The 15925-nt window shown below is 41.5% G+C and overlaps 1 protein-coding gene across 2 annotated transcripts in view; it reads left to right on the plus strand.

Moving 5' to 3' along the window:
* The window catches only part of PLXNA2 (plexin A2), a 771921-nt gene that overhangs the window by 709685 nt on the left and 46311 nt on the right, over window positions 1-15925 (plus strand). For both annotated transcript variants that reach the window (XM_060231255.1, XM_060231256.1), the window contains exon 26: window positions 10301-10404. In XM_060231255.1, the coding sequence (XP_060087238.1) occupies window positions 10301-10404 (104 nt within the window). The remainder of the gene's footprint in view (window positions 1-10300; window positions 10405-15925) is intronic.

Genomic DNA, 15925 nt, shown 5'->3' on the forward strand with positions numbered 1-15925 from the left:
ACGACTCAGTTTGCTGAGCATTTGAGGGGGGCTCTCCATCGGGGAGCACCGCCTTAAGAAGTGACGGAAGTCACATCGAAGTTTGGGGAGCTTCTGGGGATTGGGGGGGGAGCGGAGGCTCCTCTTTCAACCTCAGCTGTCCCCGCAGCCGATGCTCAGCAACGCTCTAGCGATTAACCGGGCCACCGGACAGGGGAGTGAAAAGAGACAACAGCTTCATTCCTCTTAAATAACAAAGGAAAGAACCAAACTGAAATCCCTGCTCCTGTTGACTTGTACGGACACTGGAGTCTTAGTTGCTGGTGACGGTCAAAGAAGACACAGAGAACGGACAGCGGCGGAGAGCGGAGAGAAGCGGAGGGAAGCGGGTGAACAGTAAGAAAATAACAGCATGAAACATGGCAGGTACGAGACTGCGATGGGTAGAGGTCGGAGGGAAGTCTATGATAAACTGAACTGAGGAGAAGAAATTAAAAGATTGAAAGAAGGAGGGAAATTGAGACGTTTATAGTAAAGGGGGAGCGGGCAAGTTGAAGAGAAGACGAGCTGAGAGAAAATTAATGGCGGACAGCGGCCGCGGTTGCGGCTGTGACAGGAGAGACTGAACTGTGGAGCCCGAGAGGCTGGAATTTTGATTGAGCAAATAATTTGGACTATAGTAATGAGGGGAAAAGCTTGCAGTGAACAACATAGTATTAATAGCAGTGGTCGAAGTGGAAAGAAGGTATAAAGAGAAGAGAGAAAGAGAAAGAAAAAGGGAAGTCGTTTGGAACTGCCACGTGGTTTGAAAGTGAAAGTAAGAGAAGGGGGAAGAATGGCGCTTTGTACGGAGAGTGAATAGGTATAGGTTTTGATACCTGGCGAACAGTTTAAAACGGTGTTAAGAGAATTTATACACAAGATCTTGGAGGCATATAATTTGTAAAGGGTGGGGAGAGAGTTCTTAGCAGCGGTTGCGCTGCGGCTGTCTCCCCACTGAAGATGGGCTTTTGAAAGCTGCTGGGAAGCTTCCTGGACTAACTTGCTGACTGAGAAATAATAAAAACTAACACCAAACAGTAGAGGGGAAGAAGAAGAAAAGAAGAAGGAATAAAGGAAGTGCAGAAGAAGGAGCTGTGGTGTGGAAAAAGAAGAAGAACGAGGGAAGAGGAAGAGAGAGGAGGTGGAGAGAGAGAGTGACTGGAGTGAATTGAAAGAGGACCTGACTGCAAGACTGTAGGACAAATTATAGTCAAGAAATTGAACTGATTGATAAAGAACTGAAGATTGTTGTTGTTAGTAAATCTGCTGAATAGTGGTAAGAAAGACAATATATAACTGGTGCATCAAGGGAAGTAATTTGTCATTGAATAGAGCCTCTGAGAGACTAAGGCATTGTATTACTTACTGAAAACTTTATTGTATTAGAAAACCATATAGTAGGAAACCAAGAGAACTATACCAATTAACTTAAAATTCTGATTGTCCAATGTAATGAGTTGAGGGGTTGATAATTATTTAAGGTGTAGATAGATTGTTGGGATTAATTAATGAATTAATGAATTAATGAATTGAACGGTTGTATTTTATATAAGATTTAGAGAATCTGGTTAGATCAATTATTTAACTAATATTGCTTAGTATTTAATAATTACGTTAACAACCCCGAAAACCTTTACGAAACGGAAATGGGTCCAAAAAAAATTGGGCAAGGTACCCCTTCTCCTACCCCAGCGGCAGGAGGGGGCAAAAAAACACCAGAGGTAACAAATCAAGAAGCTATTGAAAAACTACAGAGCATTGTGATGGATGGTTTTAGGCAAAACCAAGAGGCACTAGAAAATATGAAAACTGACTTAATGGGACAGATAACAAAAACAAACAAACAACTTGAAGAATTTCAAAAACAATTATTAGGGAATACCCAACAGATTCACTGGTTGACTGCCAAAGTAGATAAAATTGCAGAAAAAGAGAAAGAAGTATCCAATATTGCGAGAGGAAACGAAGAAAGGGTGGCTCAATTAGAGGAAAGGGTAATAAAACTTGAGGTAGAGAAGGCAGCGTATATATTACGCTTTCAAAATTTGCCAGAAGAAAAAGGTGAAAAATTAACAGAGAAGATTATGGAACTGTTGACTTTTGAAGATGAAGAGTGGCTGGAAGAGGGAAAGAGAGATATTGAGTGGGCGAAAAGAGTCTCTTCCAACTACACGAGGAAACATAAACTGGCAAGAGAGGTACAAGTTAAATTTACCCACCTCGCAACATGCGAAAGAATTCTTAAAAAAACCAAAGATCAGGAACTGAAGTGGAAGGAGACTAGTATCAAGGTGCTGAAGGAAGTTCCCTGGGAAGTTCGGCAACGTAGGGTCAAATACCGAAAATTAGCAACGTGGCTGACGCGACATTCAGTGCAATTTAAATGGTTGGTGCCGGAAGGGATGTTCTTTACATACCACGCAAGAAGACAGAATATAACTTCACTGGAAAAACTAGAGGAATTCTGGGATCAGTATGTGGACCCAAGCAGCCGGGAATCCGAAACGGGGGATGAGCAAGAAGACCAAGAAGAAGAAGAGGCTTCAAGTAAAGCTGAGGAGGGAATTGGGCAGAAGTTCCAGAACAAAGGAATAAAGACAAGGACGCAAACCAAAAAAGTTTCAAAAGTAAAGGCAGATAGTATAGACCTGTCAAAATGAAAACCAAGACCGAAGTACAGATAATATCAGTTAATGTTAACGGACTAAATGAACCGGGCAAGAGAAGAAGGATTTTCCACCAACTGAAAAAGATTGCCCCTGCAATAACTTGTCTACAGGAGACGCACATTCAAGAAAAAGATGCAAAATATCTACAAAATGCGAAGTTAGGCACTCTATACCACTCATCTGATCCGGAAAGAAAAAGGAAAGGGGTTGCCATATATGTATCCAAATCTATTCAATCAAATTGTCTATATTCAGATAACAAGGGAAGAATGCTAATAGTAGAGATAGATCATTGGGGCAATAAGCTGATATTAGTGAACATCTACGCCCCTAATGAAAATTTGGGAAAATTTTATAAAACTCTGCACGAAAAATTGATGGAAATTGAACCAAAGAATTGTTGTATTATTGGGGACTTTAACGCGGTGTTCGACGTAGAAAAAGATAAGAAATTTGAAGAAATTAAAAAAAGGAAGTTGCGAAGTGGATTACCGAAAGAATTTTTGAAATTAGCAGATGAGTTTAACTTGCTGGATGTATGGAGGACTAAGAATCCATCAACGAAAGATTACACCTATTATTCTTCGGTACACAAATGCTGGTCGAGGATTGACATGTGTTGGCTATCTGCTGAGTCAATGCTGTCAGTTGTACAAGCGGACATCTTGCCTAGAACCTTCGCGGATCATAGCCCAATTCAGATCAACTTATTAGGACCTCCGAAAAATTTTCGTTGGACTCTAAACCTGCAAATTTTGAAAGAGACAAAGTTTCTGGAAACAACTAAGAGGGAAATAAAAGAATTTTTCCAATTGAATTCAACTAAGGATACTAGTATGTTTACTATATGGGATGCCTTTAAAGCCTTCCTTCGTGGGATTGCAATAAGATACACAGCGGGCAGGAAAAAAGAACGCCTGAAGTCCTATAAAGATTTAGTTCAAAAATTAAACGAACAAGAAAAACAGTTAAAGATAAAGAACATGAAGGAGACAAAACTTAAGATCTTGGCCATCCAACACCAAATTAATCTATTACTTATGGATGAAGTGGAAAAGAAGATGAAGTGGATGAAGCAAGCCCACTTCGAGAGTGCGAACAAAGCTAGTAGATGGCTAGCATATAAGCTAAAAAAGGAAAGAAGTAAAAAAATCATAAAGTCTCTTAGAGATGGAGAAGGGAAGGAGACAACACAAATGAATCAGATGAAAATAATAATTCAAAATTTCTATCAAAATTTATATAAAGGTCAAGAGATCCCCAACCAGTTACAGCAAGAATATACTCTGAAGTCCAAATTAAAACAGTTAACAGAAGAACAAAGAGAGAAAATGGAAGTTTCAATTACTATGCATGAAATTGTAGAGGCGATGAACCAACAAAAACCAAATAAAGCACCAGGACCAGATGGTCTTCCTATTGAATTTTACAAGGCTTTTGAAGAAGAAACCCTCATCCCATATAAGAAAGTTATTGAAGACATACAAAATAAACATGAAATCCCAATATCCTGGAAAGAGGCCCTTATCACACTGATACATAAAGAAGGTACCGATTCAACGGAAATTAGAAATTACAGACCTATTTCTTTACTAAATAGCGACTATAAAATTTTCGCTACGGTATTGGCGAACAGGCTAAAAAAAGTTATCAGTGCGGTTATACATGAAGACCAAACTGGATTTGTCCCAGGGAGACAAATGAGGCAAAACGTAAGATTTTTAATGAATGTCGTTGAATATTATAAAGAACACCCTGAGAAGCAAGTGGCATTTATATTCGTGGACGCTGAAAAAGCCTTCGATAATGTGAATTGGAAGTTTATTTTGAAATCATTGGAAGCGGTAGGTTGTGGAAGAAATTTTTGCAAATTGGTAGAATCTATATATACGGCACAAAATGCAAAGATTAGTTTTAATAGCACCAAAACAGAATTGATTGATATAGCTCAAGGTACAAGACAAGGCTGCCCCTTATCGCCACTACTATTTATTTTAACATTAGAGCTCTTACTGCAAAGAATAAGAGAGGAGGATAGAATAAAGGGTATTCGAATTAGGGGAGAGGAGTTGAAGATCCGAGCCTTTGCGGATGATCTGCTATGTATTCTAGAAGATCCTAATTCATCTATTGGTCAATTCAAAGAAACACTTAAACAGTACGGGCAAGTATCGGGTTTTAAAATTAACGTGCAGAAAACGAAATTTTTTACGAAAAATATGAATAAAGAACAGATGAACCAATTTGAAACCCAATCAGAATTCGTGTATGGAAAGAAAGTTAGATATCTGGGAATCCAAATGACGAACGAACTCAAAAATTTATACCGAGACAACTATGAGAAACTGATAAAAGAAATTCAAGAGGACTTAAACAGATGGCAAGACCTGCATATCTCACTCCTGGGCAGGATAGCAACTATAAAAATGAACATACTGCCAAGAATCTTGTTTCTGTTCCAGATGATTCCTATAATGCTTTCGAAGTCTTTTTTTCAACGGATCAATAAAATCATCTCATTTTTTATCTGGCAGAAAAAAAAGCCTAGAATCCGACTAAAAGTTCTCCAAGACAGTAAACTCAGAGGTGGTTTTGCCTTACCAGAATGGAATTTATATCATAAGGCCTGTCGTATTGTCTGGTTGAAAGATTGGTTTGCATTGGAGGACAAGAGAATGTTGGTTATCGAGGGGGCAGGGTTGGGAAAAGGATGGCACGGATATCTTTGGTATCAAAACCCTCCCCCCAACAGTCCATTCTGGAGGCATGAGATAAGAAAATCGCTTTATAGAGTCTGGATGGAAATTAGGAAATTCTATATTTATACCCCACTATGGGTCTCACCAGTTGAGGCTCATACCCATCCCAACATCTACGACTGGAACAAATTAACTGATTACCAAAGTCTACTAGATAAACAAAATAATCTAAGAATGGAAGAAATGACCTCAATAGATTGGTGGCTGAAGTGTCAAATACAATCTTGTTATCAAAAAGATAAAGAAAGAGGATTTCCCAAGAAACTGAATGACCTGGATCAAATTATTCAGACAGACCAAAAATTAATCTCTAAAATATATGAATGGTTATTGGGAGAAAAAATGCAGGAGGAGGTGGTCAAAGAATCATGGATAAAATGGCTAAGAGATATTGACCTTAACATGAGCTTAGATGACTGGGAGAAAATTTGGAAACAGAACGTTAAGCTGACCTTGCCGGCCCTGTACAAAGAAAACTTGTACAAAATGATCCACCGCTGGTACCTAACGCCTGATCGCCTAGCCAAAATATATCCCAGTTATTCCAACAAATGCTGGAAATGTAAAAAGACTAAAGGTTCTTTAATTCATATCTGGTGGAGATGTGAGTATGCAAAAAAATACTGGGCATTGATTAATATTTGGGCCCAAAAAATCTTAAAAGTTAAGATACCTCATTCACCAGAATTATACCTTTTAAATGTGTGCAGAGAAGATTTTCCTCTTAAAATAATTAAGATACTAATGTATATTGTTACCACCGCGAGAATATTGTTTGCTAAATATTGGAAAACACCCCAAACCCCCTCCAGGGAAGAATTTATGGCTAAACTTATTGAGGCTGCCGAATTAGACCTTATGACTACTAGAATAAGAAATGGAAACTTGTTGAAATGTAAAGAGAGCTGGGAACCAATTTATTGTTGGGTTAAAAGTAAAGGACTGACATGGGAATAACTGAAAAGGAAACAGTCTGTCTCTGATCACCCCAGGGGTGATTGAGAGTATGCAAGGGAGGTGGAGGGAACTAGGATGTGTGACTTGTATGATATGTGTAGGTGTCGGTGTTAGTTCTTTTTCTTTTTTTTGTGTTTATGTGTATTGTTTGTTTATTTTCACTTGGGTGCAATAAACTATTAAAATTTAAAAAAAAAAAAAGAGTGGGAGTTCTCTTCAACTACTTTTTGAGTTTTCTTTTGTTTAATTTTTGGTCTGAAGAAGAGTCCTACTGAGTTCCATACTTTGCTCACTACTCTGTTCTGTTTTAGGCTGCTTTCAGACATGTCTAGTAATGCACTTTCAGTGCACTTCCAATGTACTTTAGTGATCATTTTTATCTGGATTTACACAGAAAAGTCCAGTTGCAAACGAACACTACCGTGTCAAGTTATGCAGTCTTCATTAATGATGAGCTCTATGTTTGCTGAATTATAGAAACTTTATTCAGTAACAAAGCTGTAACAGGCAAGACCAGGTCTTGCTAGAACTAAGGAGGCACAAGTAAACAATCAGATATATAGGTTGGTTCAGACTATTACTTTGTTCAAGCAAAAAAGTGCCTTTTTTTCTACCAATGAAGCAGCACTCTTGCCCCCCTTGCAGTTTCCCTCAGCCGCAAACAGCAATAGTCTCTGAGAGTATGACCTTGAAGAGTTCAGACATACTATCTCAGGGTGAGAAACGGATACTTGTAAGTTACATAGACACAATATGATTAAGCAGCCAGCTGCATCTACAAGCATAATGGCACAGTGTTCTAATATCTGAACCAACATGGGAGTACTCATGGCAAGGAGACACTTGACATAAAGTGCATTGAAAGTGCATTATCCAATTTGTGTGAAAGCAGAAAGTCCTAATCAAGGTATTACCCTAATGTTGCTTTTTGATAGCATAATTGCAATTTCTGGATACTTTTAACAAGCATATGTTATAGTTCCTGTATGTACAGCTCATTTTTATAGCTTAATTCAAAAGATAATCCGGTGAGCCTGCTAAATCAGATAGTACCTTCTTCTGCTATCTGCAAAATGTGTAGTTTTTCTAATTATCATACTACTGTTAGCTCAGCTTTGCAAAGCCCCTTTAGGAAGCTCTGCATTGGAGTGCATAAAGGCAAACTGGTTTCTGCAACATGGCTATGACAGGCATATGGAAATCTCAGTTCATTTCCAATTATGGGGTTAGTTATATTTCAGTTGCATGTAGGGTTGCCAAGTCCAATTCAAGAAATATCTGGGGACTTTGGAGGCAGAGCCAGGAGACTTTGGGGGTGGAGCCAGGAACAAGGGTATGACAAGCATAATTGAACTCCAAGGGAGTTCTGGCCATCACATTTAAAGGGACAGCACACCTTCTTAAATGCCTTTCTTCCATAGGAAATAATGAAGGATAGGGGCACCATCTTTTGGGGCTCATAGAATTGGACCCCCTGGTCCAATCGTTTTGAAACTTGGGGGGTATTTTGGGAAGAGGCACTAGATGCTATACTAAAAATTTGGTGCCCCTACCTCAAAACATACCCCCCAGAGCCCCCAATACCCATGGATCAATTCCCCATTATTCCCTATGGGAATTGTTCTCCATAGGGAATAATAGAGTGCCCAATAGACATTTCTAAAGCGGGGGGAGGGCCTCCAAACCAGGGAATCCCCTGCCCCCTCCCTCTCTCTCGCACACAAATACTTACTGGGTCTTGTTCCTGCAGAACTTTACTTGATCTGAAAACGAAAGCAAAACAAAGGGAGGGGCCGTTCTTTGAAGCCTTTCCTGTTTCCTGCTTCCTGCTCAGCCTTAAAGGCACATATTTTAAAAACGGACCTGCAGGAGCTCTAAAACTACATGGTGATTGTGGGGGGCAGGGCTTCCCCCGCCGGCCAGCTGGCTGGGGGTGGGGAGAAGCCTGTAAAAACGGGGGATCCCCGCTGGGACCTGAGGATTGGGAAACCTAGCTGCATGGAGCCAAGCTATACTAAATGTATCAATTAAAGTTGTGCACAATGGAAAAGAAGAATTCAACCCATTTAAAGAACAAAAAACCCCTAACTTTAAATATATGCTGATGGGATCTGAACTGGCCAAGACAGAGATGGAAAGAAAATTTTGGTGATGTAATAGGAAGCTCAAAGAAAATGTCTACTCAGTCTATGGCACTGATGAAAAAGGCAAACTCCATGCTGGGGATAATTAAGAGACTATAAGAACATAAGCAAAGCCATGTTAGAGCAAACCAATGGTCCATCCAGTCCAACAGTCTGTATCACACAGTGGCCAAAACCCAAGTGCCATCAGGAGGCCCAACAGTGGGGCCCGAATTCCAGAAGCCCTCCCAATGCTGCCCCCCAAGCATCAAGTATACAGAGCATCACTGTCACAGTCATAGTGTTTCATTTATACATTGTGGCTAATAGCCATTGATGGATCTCTGCTCCCTATGTTTATCCAATCCCCTCTTGAAGCTGTCTGTGTTTGTAGCCACCACCACGTCCTGCGGCAGTAAATTCCACATTTTAGAAAAAGGACTGAGAATAAAATAGCCAATAATGAGGAATAGGCAAAAAATCTGGAATACGGATGGGCACAAACTTGGAAAATCAAGGTTTGTTTTAATTTGTGAGACTACATGAACCTCCACAAGCTGTGTGTGTGTGTGTGTGTGTGAGAGAGAGAGAGGTTTGTGATATGGTAGAATGGCCCCCTGTAGGCTGGATTTGCAAACCTCATAGCAAGTCTCCAGCTGACTCTCCTCTACCTGCTCTCCAAGTTTGGTAAGGATTGGATATAGGGGGCTGAGTTATAGCTCCACAAAGTAGTTGTCCTGGGAAAGTGCCCAATGAGAGGACCTTCAGCCAAGGAACCATTGGAGCTAAGCCCCTCTGCTCAGCATAAGCAGAAGGTCAGCTGCCTCAGAGCCCTGAGTGAGCACCAAACATCTCCAGCCCCACTGTTCACACTGAGGAATGATTTCCAGTTCCCTTCCTTCTCTTTCTCTAACTACCACATGGCACACCAAAAAACAGAATGGAAGCTATCTTATTGGTGGCCAGCACTGCTTGTCAAGCTTTGGAGGGCTACTATTGGTATTTCCAGGACTGCAGAAGTCCATCCCCGTGACTGGTCTGCCCCCAGTATGTCTGCCATGGACACTGCTGACACACACCACCACAATCTGCCTAAATCTTCAAAAAAAAACCCAACATGTGGTGGATCATAGGAGGTTCATTGCAGAAAATATCACTCATGAACCTCGCAAATTTAGGTTCATGGGCAGGTTTGTTCCCACCCCTAATCTGGAACTTTTCAGTTTAGGGGGAAAAAGGTGATTAGAAGGTTATAATATATGAAATTATACACAGGATGGAAAAAGTGAATGAAGAGAGCTTTCTCCTCCTGTAATACTAAAACTTAGGTGCACCCAATGTTGTTAATGAGCAATGAGTGCAGGGTAGACAAAAGGAAATATTTCTTTTCTCAATGAGTAATTAAATTGTGGAATTTTACTGCCAGTGGACATAATGGTAGTCATATTAGCTGGGTTTAAGAGTGAATTAGATTCATGGAGGAAAGGCTTATCGGTGGCTATTAGCCATGGTCATTAAGAGAACCCCTATATGCAGAGGCAGCAGTCATCTGAATGCCAGTGCTAGGTGGTGACATCAGGGGAGGCCTCAGCTTCTGTGCCCTGTTTGTTGGTCTCCAGAGAAACTTGTTGGCCTCTCTGTGAAACAGGATACTGGCTAGATGGATCACTGATCCAACCCAGCATGATGTTCTTGTGTTATAGCTTATTTCCTCTTGAGAAATCTATTTTTGTGTCCTTGACTGCCTAATATGCTCTTGCTTGTTCAACAGAGTGGCGTCAGGGCCGAATAGCACGTGTGGTCCTTCAGGATGAAGATATCACCACCAAAATTGAAGGTGACTGGAAGCGGTTAAATAGCCTGATTCATTATCAGGTAAGCAAGCAACTCCTAGCATGTAACCTGCAGAAATCAGCTAAGCAGTAGGCAAAGCAAAAACAGAAATTTAATTCTGCAGTAGTTTTCTAACAAGACAGGCAGGAAGGGTCACATTCTTATGATAAATCAGAATAGTTCAGTGTGTTCATGTATTAAAAGGGAAAACAGCTCTGACACACATCTCACAGGAACAAGTAGAGCTAAAAATTGACTAAATTAAAAATGCCAGTCGTGTTCACAAGACAGACAGCATATGCAGAGGAGCTGAGCTTCTAGCATTAAGGATGTGAAAGCCCATGTAGTAGCTGCCATGTCAGAGACCTAGGACTGGAGTGACAGAGGAGTGCAGTGCTGAGGGGGAGGCAGAATCTGCCATGAGCTGTAGATTACACAGCTGAATGGAGCAATAGTCAGAACAAATGTTGCAGGATATCAGACTGTACAGGCAATTGGTTTTCCACTGGTTCGCACACAAGTCCTTTCTATAATTCTGTTTAGGATGACTGGCCCATTGCATATGTCACAACCTCCATAAAAAGAAAAACTGGGCTCAATTCTCTGCTTTGCCACAGAACCAGTCTGACTTCCCATGGCTCACTCAATATGCATTCTACTTTGCTGTATGGATTTAACTGTTCAGTCTACACTAGCTGAAAAGAGGTTGATGCTGCTGTGCTGTAGGCTTAAGAGTATGAAGGCACAGCCAGGCCCATCAGTTTGCCCGAGTCTGGGGTGCTACGCAGCAAATGGGTGTATTGTAATATAACTGTCAGCCCTAGGTGAACAGAATTCCAAACAGCAGATGTGTTGCTCCAGAAATCCGATAAGCTTTATCGTCTCTCTTGATGGACTTGTAATTCATACCAACCAAAACCTCCCAGTTAGCATTTTTGCTATTTTATTTACCCAGAAAGGATGGGATATTTATTCTTGTCAGCAGAGGTCATTTTGTAGAAAAATAGGTGGTGGAGCTCATCCAGGGATTGTTATGCAGCTGCACCTACTATTCAATGAACAAGGTGGGGAGGAGGAGGGGGAACTCTCAAAAAGGTTCAGGAGCTATGCTCCTGTGAGCTCCTACTGAATCCAAGGCCTGCTTGTCAGTCATGTGCTTTGAATTTAATGGAAGATAGGTGGACGATTTTTATCAAGTGTGTATCATATCAGGAGATTATACCAATGGATATTATTAGGGTTTTTTTATCTACAAATTCAGTGATGATTACCTTGGGTTCAGTAGCTTCTCAAGCACAACAGTTTGTCCTCCCAGTTAGTCCTTCAGAAAGATCTTTCTGCCTTTTTTTTTTTTTTGTATTTTGTATATTTCTCTGTGTGTGCATTCGTCTGCACCTGGAAGTCATGTCGACCTCTGGTGACTGACCCCTGCTGGGGGCCTGGAGAATATTCAGAGAGGTGGCTGAATAGAGCCTGCCTTGTCCTCTCGACTGGGCATTCCAAGGAAATCTCCCATCCAAGTACTAACGACAGTTGACACTGCTTAGCTTCCACAATCTCACAAGATTGGGTTTGCATGGGCTATCCAGGTCGGGGCAAGTCTTTCTATTTTTGGTTTTTCAAAAAGTTTTATTTGTTTCAGAAGAAAAAAGATAGGGATAAAGGATTGGGAAATAGAAAACACAAAACATTCCAGTATTATTTTAGCTAGAAATTCTTTCAAAAATATAATTCTACAGTAACTTCATATCATAAATTATCCTCTGTTTTATCTCAACTACACCAACTCCATTTCACAATTTATAGTATGCTCCTTTTGTTAAAATTTACCAATAATTTTGAGAATTCGAATAGAAACAAATTTATACTTATAGAATACAAGGAAAAAATAAGTTCAAATCAGAGAATCTTAAGAGTCTTGTTTATCTAACCAGGCATAGAATTTAATCCAATATTTTCTTGCTTCTTCTTTAGATTTCCCAGTTAACAACTGGGATAAGAAGTCCAACTCTGCTGTTTCCAGAACCTTTCTATTTTTGGTGACCTCTACCATTCTCAGTATTCAGCCATCCACAACCCAGAGATAGTAATTTCAGTTGTTTGTTAGGGGAGGAGGGCCACAGTTCAGCTCTTATCTGATAGAATAGTCCACCCAAATTAGATCAAGGTTCTGTTTTCTCTCCCCAGTAAGGCCCAATAAAACATCAATTACACATAAAAATTCTTAACAGTGAACATATTTTATTTAATTTTTTTATTTACTTGTGAGTACACCAACCATATGTGTTGTTTGTAAATAGGATTGCCAACCCCCCATTGTATGAGGTGTATGAATATATATTTTCTCTAATTGATTTGTACTGTTTGATTTTGGAGACAGGCTATCACAGAAACCTTCAGGTTTTTCTCCAGTCACTCTCTGCCATGATTCTCTATTTGGTTGCACAACCTTCAGGTGGAGCCTGGAGATCTGGAATTACAACAGATTTCCAGATGACAGGTATCAATTCCTCTGGAGAAAATGACTGCTTTGGAAGATGGATGCTATGGCATTATACTCACTGAGGTCCCTCACCTCCCCAAACCCCACTCTCCCAAGGCTGCACCCCCAAAATCTCCAGGTGTTTTGCAGTGCAGAGCTGGCAATTCTGTTGTACAAGAAAACCTTTGAGGTTGTACAAGAAAACCATTTTTATTTCACCTTTAAAGGCACACAAATTCAGTGTTGCTCAGTTCCGTATAACAATTACATTTTATACAAGCAATTTTTAAATTGGTGACCCAAAATATGTACAGAACAAGTTGGAGCCCATCTAAAATTTCCATGCACAGAACCATGACCTCCTTGCTTCCTCCCATCAATGTGTAAGCCAAAATGCCCTCAAAATGAGGTTGGGGAATTGTCAGGTGGGCACCTGGCTTAATCAGGATCTTTTACCTGTGTATACAGGATTCCACGTCCAGAAATTAATGCTTAAAAATAGTTGAGACTCTAATTAAGTAAAACAATTAAAATTTATTCCAGAAAAATATAGGCTTACATACAAGATAAAATACTCATAAAATCATTCATACAGTCCTAAGAAAAATAGAGAGAGATATAGAGGCAACACATGGGTAGACAAACAGGGTGATAATTACCGATCGTAGTCTTCAAGAAGGCTCTAATGGCGATGATAGAGGACGGGGGAAATGGGACCCTCAACTGGCCAAGAATCGGGGATGCATCTAGACAGCGGAGATAGGGAACTGCTAGATTCACACACAAGTGGAGTTGGGTCAGAGGTTAAATAGACTACCTTAGACCCTCAGGGGATGGGAGGTACAGGGAAGAGAAAGGGGAGGCTCTGCAGTGACCATAAGGGCTGGACTTCTGCAGTAGCCAATAGCAAGTTAATTGGTGGCACCTAATTGGGTGTCCATGACTGACCAATGAACAAGCTTGGTCCAGGGGTACCTGGTTGAACTTTCAGGTTGCAATGGACCAGGGTGAGGCTCCAAAATGACAGTTGGGGAGACGAATGGGAGAGATTACTGGATGGGTAGATGGTTAAGACTATTAAACTTATATAAAAGGGTGACAATAGAGAGCCAAATCATTGCCTAGGTAACACCCGGTTTACACAAAGGAACTTGGCTCTGGCTGAAGATGGTCTTCCTCTTCTTTAGTCTTCTTCTTGGCACCAGTTTTTGTCCTGGGTTTTGTTAGACAAAGGCTTGGGTGGTCTGGCAGGATCCATGCCTGGATAAGCTTGATGGTTCCATGGGTGGCTCACATCTGTGCCTCCCGCTGTCCTGAAATGGAGTTTTGGTACTGCTGGAAAATAGCTGATGTTAGCCTTCCAAAGTGGATTCTGTGGTCAAGGCTGAAAACCGCTTGGTCTGGATAGCTCCTAACGGTGCACTTTTCTTCCACTCCAAGATAGAGATGGCGTTCACCCGAAGCGACTGGAAACCATCCGCTTTCCTTGCTGGCGCTCTTCCCGGAACACGGGGCGCTGCTTTAGCATTGTGGCTGTTAGTAGTCATAAGTCCTTTCCATTTTGGTAGGCAAACCCACGTCCTTCTGTCAGATGTGTGAGAGCTCTGTCTCCAGGCACTCTGGCACCCAGACGGGTGACTACAATGTCCATGTGTATGAGAAGTAGGGGGCTTTTTCCTTACAAATGGCAGTCCAAATACCCCCAAAATGCTGTCCCTGGGGGCCAGGGGGGCCCAGTAGCAGCATGAGGGTGAGTGGAATGGCTGTCATGGAAGTGAGAAATTGGCAGAAGTAACCCCACCCCATATGCAGGGATCTTTTTGACAGGATCCAAAGAATTCAGCCTGCTTTGTAAAAGTCAGGTTTGCTGAGTGTGTTGAGCATGAGAATCTATATTGGATCATTCATGTAATCTTTTCTACATAGATCTCAGTTCAAGGCTAACAGGTTCAAATTCCCACTGTCTCATCAAACTTACAGCATGACCTTGGACCACCAGTCTATCTCTTACCCTAACCTACCTCACAGGTTTGTTGTCTAGAAGTGAGAACCATATACATTGCCCTGATATATACATTGCCCTGATATATAGATATATATCTCCATATGATATATATGGAGAAAAGATATATCTATATCTGTCTGTCTGTCTGTCTGTCTATTAGGGATGTGCAAAAAAAAAAAAAAATTCGGTAGTACACGGATTTGGAAATATGGTGGTGGGGGGAGGAATACAGAATCCCGTATATTTCTGAATTCCGTAGTCGGAATAGCCGCATATACAGTAGATGCGCGGCTATTTCCAACTATACGGCCCCATTATACCCTATGGGCCATTGAAATCAATGGCAAATAGGGTATATTTGAAGCCGCCTGGAGGGGAGGGGGTTTGAAAGAGAGCCCCCAAATTTGCAGGGGACTCTCCCCTACAAACCCCCCAAGTCCCAAAAAGATTGGGCCAGGGGGTCGAATTCCTGGGGCACCCAAAGTCAAACCTAACTTCACATCAGAGAATCTCTATAGGACCCAAATGCACTATATATGTCTATCTACTCTATGAACCCTGCCACACAAAACACAATCTGCTCAAGACCTGGCTGCAGCAAACCCTGATGCCAGCTCTCCAGCCCTGCCCCAAAGAACACAGGGAGAGCTGGCCAAGCACAACAAGCCTGCTGGTTCTGGGTCTCTCACCCAGGTGCCAGCTTCCCTGCCACAGAACACACAATCTACAGATGCCAGCTCTCCAGCCCTGCCCCAAAGAACGTGGGGAGAGCTGGTCAAGCACAACAAGCATGCTGACTCTGGGTCTCTCACCCAGGTGCCAGCTTCCCTGCCACAGAACACACAATCTACAGATGCCAGCTCTCCAGCCCTGCCCCAAAGAACATGGGGAGAGCTGGCCAAGCACAACAAGCATGCTGACTCTGGGTCTCTCACCCAGGTGCCAGCTTCCCTGCCACAGAACACACAATCTACAGATGCCACCTCTCCAGCCCTGCCCCAAACAACACAAGAGAAGCGGTGGACCGCACCTAGCTCTACATCATTTTGTATCTGACACAAAGCAAGAAGCATTTA

This window comes from Heteronotia binoei, chromosome 2 (assembly GCF_032191835.1).
Source record: "Heteronotia binoei isolate CCM8104 ecotype False Entrance Well chromosome 2, APGP_CSIRO_Hbin_v1, whole genome shotgun sequence".
NCBI lineage: Eukaryota > Metazoa > Chordata > Lepidosauria > Squamata > Gekkonidae > Heteronotia > Heteronotia binoei.